This window comes from Colobus angolensis, unplaced genomic scaffold (genome assembly GCF_000951035.1).
Source record: "Colobus angolensis palliatus isolate OR3802 unplaced genomic scaffold, Cang.pa_1.0 Scaffold1, whole genome shotgun sequence".
In the NCBI taxonomy this organism is placed as follows: domain Eukaryota; kingdom Metazoa; phylum Chordata; class Mammalia; order Primates; family Cercopithecidae; genus Colobus; species Colobus angolensis.
The window spans coordinates 18,049,703-18,055,815 of NW_012110918.1; the positions used below are offsets into that span (position 1 = coordinate 18,049,703).

General features: G+C 60.5%; 1 protein-coding gene across 1 annotated transcript in view; it reads left to right on the forward strand.

Annotated features, from left to right (window-relative positions):
* HGS (hepatocyte growth factor-regulated tyrosine kinase substrate) overlaps positions 1-6,113 on the forward strand; it is a 19,908-nt gene that overhangs the window by 9,520 nt on the left and 4,275 nt on the right. Inside the window, exons 9-18 of the mRNA XM_011961131.1 lie at positions 1,528-1,606; positions 1,678-1,776; positions 1,894-1,989; positions 2,833-2,871; positions 2,942-3,085; positions 3,181-3,240; positions 3,813-4,026; positions 4,364-4,536; positions 4,613-4,753; positions 4,830-5,004. Of these exons, the coding sequence (XP_011816521.1) occupies positions 1,528-1,606; positions 1,678-1,776; positions 1,894-1,989; positions 2,833-2,871; positions 2,942-3,085; positions 3,181-3,240; positions 3,813-4,026; positions 4,364-4,536; positions 4,613-4,753; positions 4,830-5,004 (1,220 nt within the window). The remainder of the gene's footprint in view (positions 1-1,527; positions 1,607-1,677; positions 1,777-1,893; positions 1,990-2,832; positions 2,872-2,941; positions 3,086-3,180; positions 3,241-3,812; positions 4,027-4,363; positions 4,537-4,612; positions 4,754-4,829; positions 5,005-6,113) is intronic.

A 6,113-nucleotide genomic window follows, 5' to 3' on the forward strand; every position in this document is an offset into this window, starting at 1 on the left:
AAAAGGCTGGGCGTGGTGGCTCACGCCTGTTGTCCCAGCACGTTGGGAGGCTGAGGCGGGTGGATCATGAGGTCAGGAGTTCAAGACCAGCCTGGCCAAGAGGGTGAAACCTCGTCTCTACTAAACATACAAACATTAGGTGGGCATGGTGGCAGGTGCCTGTAATCCCAGCTATTCTGGAGGCAGAAGCAGAGAGTCAGTTGAACCCGGGAGGCAGAGGTTGCAGTGAGCTGAGATTATCCTCCGCACTCCAGCCTGAGCAACAGAAACTCTGTCTCAGAAAACAATGTAGAAATGAGGTCTTTCTGTGTTGCCCACGCTGACCTCAAATTCCTGACCTCGAGTGATCCGCCCGTCTCGGCCTCCCAAAGTGCTGGGATTACAGGCGTGAGCCACCGTGACCGGCCCCGTTACTTTGATGCTCAAAGTGTCCCAGGTGTGGCCATGGGAGGCGTCAGTGGCTCTCTGTTGCGTAGGGCCTTCAGTTTCAGATGCTTCTGAGTTTCTGTTGCTAGATACTCTGTGCTCGCCTTGTACGTGCCCAGCCCTGGAACCAGCCAGTTCTTCAAGGAGCCCTAGTTCCTTTTAGTGGAGGGTGGTCTGGATCTTGGTTAGAAGCCAAGATCGATATTCTGGGTGTGCCCACAGCTGTAGGTTGTTAGCAGAGCTGGAAAGTGTGTCTATCTAAGTGCACAGTCATAGGTGTGTCTGTGCATGTGTGAATACATGCGTCTTTGTATATGATAAAAACCATGAGTGCAGCCAGGTGCAGTGGCTCATGCTTGTAATCCCAACACTTTGGGAGGCTGAGGCAGAGGTCAGGAGTTCAGGAGTTCAAGACCAGCCTGGCCAACATGGTGAAACCCCATCTCTACTAAAAATACAAAATTAGCCGGGCGTGGTGGTGCGCACCTATAGTCCCAGCTACTCGGGAGGCTGAGGCAGGAGAATTGCTTGAACTCAGGAGGCGGAGGTTGCGGTGAGCCGAGATCGCGCCATGCACTCCAGCCTGGGCGATGGAGCAAAACTACCTCAAAAAAAAAAAAGAAAAAAGAAAAGAGCCCTAGGTCGAAGGTCAGCGTGCATGGTTTGAAATTGCGACCATGCTGTGAGCCTGTGGTCCCTGGATTGCCTGGGGTGCCCCAGAAGAGCTTACTGGGCGTGACAGGTGCTGCCCGGTCTGCCCCTTCTTGGGTGGGGCCCATCCCACAGTGGCAGTGCTGTGTTTGGTTTCCCGAGTGCCGTAGGAAGGTCTTCGCAGGTCTGGCTGGTGTCCTGAATGTCCATTTTCAGGAGAGGAACTGGGGCTTACCCTGAGGGACTCACCCAAGCCCTTGTGGCCGGTGTGATGCCCTCGAGTCCTGCCCTGCTCTGCTCTAGCATGTGGCCATTGGGACACTGTGGCTGTTTCACCGTCATCACTCTGTGGGGACACTTAGAGGAGCCCCTGGAGGTGCCGTTGAGAGCTTTGGCGGGGGCAGGGTGGCATCAGCGCATGGTCACCTGCAGCATCCCTTGTGCCCACAGGAAAGCGGAAGGAAAGGCCACTTCCACCACTGAGCTGCCCCCCGAGTACCTGACCAGCCCCCTGTCTCAGCAGTCCCAGGTATTCAACCCTCTCCGTCCCGTGGGCATATCTTCCCCGGGGCCCCCCTCACCCTCCCTACTTGTCCTCAGCTGCCCCCCAAGAGGGATGAGACGGCCCTGCAGGAGGAGGAGGAGCTGCAGCTGGCCCTGGCGCTGTCACAGTCGGAGGCAGAGGAGAAGGAGAGGCTGGTAAGCCGGGTGGGGCGGGGCAGCCTCAGGAAGGGCCCAGCTCCCCTGGATGTGCTGCGGTGGAGCCAGAGGGGCATCTCCTGCCCCTGAGTGACGCCCCTCCTAATTCTGACTCAGAGACAGAAGTCCACGTACACTTCGTACCCCAAGGCAGAGCCCACGCCCTCAGCCTCCTCGGCGCCCCCCGCCAGCAGCCTGTACTCGTCACCTGTGGTGAGTGGCCCTCAGGCTGGAGCTGCCTCTCCCGGAAGGCAGTAGGGTTGATAGGAGATGGGGTCCCCGGGCTGATACAGTAGGGCTGGCGGGGGATGCGGGTCCCCGGGCTTCCCAGAGAGGACAGCCCTAGCACACGGGCAGACATCAGGGCAGAGCCCCACGGCTCCAGGCCCCGGTTCCTCTCGGTCCCTGGTTTGGCCCTTGGGACTGAGGACATGGGACAGGCTGTGGGGGAGGCGCCTTGCTGGTGAGACCCCGTCTCTTCCACACCCCTCCCGCCCCACAGGAACTGAAAGACTTGCTTTCTGGGGCATCCACATCACCTCTCTCTGGCCTCAGTCCCACTCTCAGTAGGGGGTGAAGAGGCAGCCTGTTTTGCCGGGGGTTGGGTCAGGGACAGCAGGTTGAGAATTTTGTAGGTTCTGTGGAGTGGCCAGGCCGCTGCAGGCCCAGGGGCTCAGAACAGCTGTGCCCCGGTGAGCCACCCCTTCCCTTCTTCCCCTCCTTCCCGGGCTGTTGGCCAGGGCCCCACATGCAGGACCATGGGGGCTGTCCAGTGTCCACCTTGAGGCCCCAGGGCTGGCCCGGTGCTGCCCTGTTCCTCCCATAGCAAGGTTAGGAGTCTCATAGGACGGCAGTGCTGCTGGCCTCTGTGGAGTTCTAAGCATCTGGAAGAGGAGAAAAGATGGTCACTGAGATGCCCGGAACCAGAGGAGGGCACGGAGGGAGGGCCCAGGCTGCAGCTCTGGTCTCCAGGATCTGTCGCACTGGGGCCATCCCTGGGCCTGCCTGAGCGACTGTCCTGTCGCCTGTGACACTCAGATGCCCCTTTCTCCCCAGAACTCGTCGGCGCCTCTGGCTGAGGACATCGACCCTGAGGTAAGGCCTGGTGTGAGGTATGTCCTCTCACGGTTTCTGGCCTTGGGAGTGACCCCCTTGTTGCCTGCAGCTTGCGCGGTATCTCAACCGGAACTACTGGGAGAAGAAGCAGGAGGAGGCTCGTAAGAGCCCCACGCCGTCGGCGCCCGTGCCCCTGACGGAGCCGGCTGCACAGCCTGGGGAGGGGCACGCAGCCTCCGCCACCGTGGTGGAGGTGAGGGGCTGCTTCCGGCGTTCCTAGTGGCAGGGTCCCTTGGAAGGGGTGGATGCGGGACAGGTCGGAGGCCCCACTCATTCTCTCTCTTCCAGAACCCCCTCCCGGAGACAGACTCTCAGCCCATTCCTCCCTCTGGTGGCCCCTTTAGTGAGGTAAGCTGTGGCTCCCTCCACGGGCCAGGGCAAAATACGGCCTCCAGGCCCGTAGCACCAGGCACATGGCACAGGTGCCTGCCCTAACCAGAGGGCTGTGCCAGAGCAAGGGTGTCTGCCCCAGCCCAGCCCCGGCCTGCCCTGCCCTTAGTGGCCTCTCCCAATGGAAACTGTCTGCACCAGGCTGTGGTCCAGAGCTGGGGCCACTCTGTGGACCTAACATGGACCTGAATATTTCAGAGCAGTCTAGAACCACCAGATGAGGCCTTGGCCTTACCTGGGGCTTCTGGGCTGGTTGGCTGTCAGAGCACAGGGCCTTGGAGAGGGAGGCAGGCCCCATGCCAGCAGGCATGGGGCCCTGAGCCCGCTCCGTCCTGAGCAGGGCTTGCTGCTGGACAAGGGCCCCGCCTCCAGGGCCTCGTCTTCCTCGGCTGTAGAAGGGGTAGCTTCCATAAGGAGCAGACGGACTGTGCTCCAGGCTTGAGTGCAGCCGGGTGCCTCCATCCCAGGCCCCACTGGGGAGGCTGGCTGGGGCGTGGCCGCACTCATCCAGAACCCTGCTCTGCCTGCAGCCACCGTTCCACAACGGCGAGTCCGAGGAGAGCCACGAGCAGTTCCTGAAGGTGCTGCAGAACGCTGTCACCACCTTCGTGAACCGCATGAAGAGTAACCACATGCGGGGCCGCAGCATCACCAACGACTCGGCCGTGCTCTCGCTCTTCCAGTCCATCAACGGCATGCACCCGCAGCTGCTGGAGCTGCTCAACCAGCTGGACGAGCGCAGGCGTAGGTGCCCGCGCCACGGGTCCTTGGCTGGGGGCAGCCGGGGGTTGTGAGTGCCGTCCTGGGCCAGGGCCTCCCCGGAGGATGCTGGGCTCTTGTTGAGTCCTTCACTGGGGCCGTGGTCTCCTCCAGAGGGTCTCAGTGGGAGGTGGTCTCAGTGATGACCATGCCGTGCCCTGCCCTGCCCAGAACCCTCTGCCTGCCTCCCCTAGAGCCCAGTGCCTTCAGAGCCCTCTGCAGAAGGTTGGGCACAGGGCAGCCTGTCTGCGTGTCTGTTCCACCCAGGAGCTTCTCGGCACTGTGCCGGAGCGGTCAGGGTTGCTCTGTCGTCTGCCCACAGTGTACTATGAGGGGCTGCAGGACAAGCTGGCACAGATCCGTGATGCCCGGGGGGCGCTGAGTGCCCTGCGTGAAGAGCACCGGGAGAAGCTTCGCCGGGCAGCCGAGGAGGCAGAGCGCCAGCGCCAGATCCAGCTGGCCCAGAAGCTGGAGATAATGCGGCAGAAGAAGCAGGTGCAGTGGCTGCTCAGCCACGGGCCGGGGCGAGCTGGGGAGTCCCCAGCGTAACCACCGCCTTTCTGCCACACAGGAGTACCTGGAGGTGCAGAGGCAGCTGGCCATCCAGCGCCTGCAGGAGCAGGAGAAGGAGCGGCAGCTGCGGCTGGAGCAGCAGAAGCAGACGGTCCAGATGCGTGCGCAGATGCCTGCCTTCCCCCTGCCCTACGCCCAGGTATGTGCCATCCTCTTGCCACCCAGGGGCTCGTGGGCTGAGGACCAACTCTCACCACTGTCTCCTTCGTCCCCAGCTCCAGGCCATGCCCGCGGCCGGAGGCGTGCTCTACCAGCCCTCGGGACCAGCCAGCTTCCCCAGCACCTTCAGCCCCGCCGGCTCGGTGGAGGGCTCCCCCATGCATGGCGTGTACATGAGCCAGCCGGCCCCTGCCGCTGGCCCCTACGCCAGCATGCCCGGCACCGCAGCTGGTAAGGACGGGTCGGGGCAGAGAGCAAGCTTCTTTCCCTCGTCTTTATTTTAAATGAATTTACAGAAAAGCAGTAAGAATGGTGCGAAGGGTTTTCCCAATTGCCCCCATGTGAATGTTATCCCTGCTTTCCCGTTTTCACGCAAATGCACTCACACAGGCTTTCTTGCTGGAGCCGTGTTTCAGTCCGTGCGTGGCAGGTGCTGCCCTCTCCCCTGAATGCGACAGCGAGCATTTCCTGAAACCAGCAGGACGATCCTCGTCCATAGCAGGCTCAGCCCTCACGGACTGTCCCAGTGGTGTGCTGTAAACAGCACGCCCGCTGCTGCGTGGCATTCGGCCCTCCGTCCACGTTGCCTTTAATCTAGAGTGTTTCCCAGTCAGCCTTTGTGTTTTGTGACATCGACTGTCCCAAGAGCGCTGGCCTGTTGTTCGGCAGGCTGTCCTCAGCTTAGGTTTGTCTGGTGTCTCCATGTGGTGACCCTAAGGCTGTGCTTTTCCTCAGAGTGGCACAGAAGGTGACATGCGTCCTGTCAGTCCCATTCTTGGCCATTCGGCTGAGACGGGGTCTGCCAGGGATTTTCATTGTGAAGTGACTGTCTTGCCTTTTGTAATCAGATGTCTCTTGGGGGAGGCTTTCCAAATACCCTGGGACTCCTCAAGGTCTAGCATTTTTTTGCTAATGTTGCTGGTTTTTATTACGGTGTTTGGCAAATAGCGCTTTCTAATTCTGCTGTTGTCTTTCCGCTGGCGGGAGGTGCTCTGCCCGCTCTTCTACTTGTTGTCAGTCACAGCAGCATGGAGATGTGTTTGTTCTTTCAAAGGTGACTCTCCTCTGCCATCACTGTTTATTCTTAGAGTCTTGCTGTCACCCAGGCTGGAGTGCAGTGCCACGATCATGGTTCACTGCAGCCTCGACCGCCTGGGCTCAAGCAATCCTCCCACCTCAGCCTCTTGAGTAGCTGGGACTACAGGATTACGTCACCATGCCTGGCTAATTAAAAAAAAAAAAAGGCCGAGCGTGGTGGCTCAAGCCTGTAATCCCAGCACTTTGGGAGGCCAAGATGGGCCGATCACGAGGTCAGGAGATCGAGACCATCCTGGCTAACA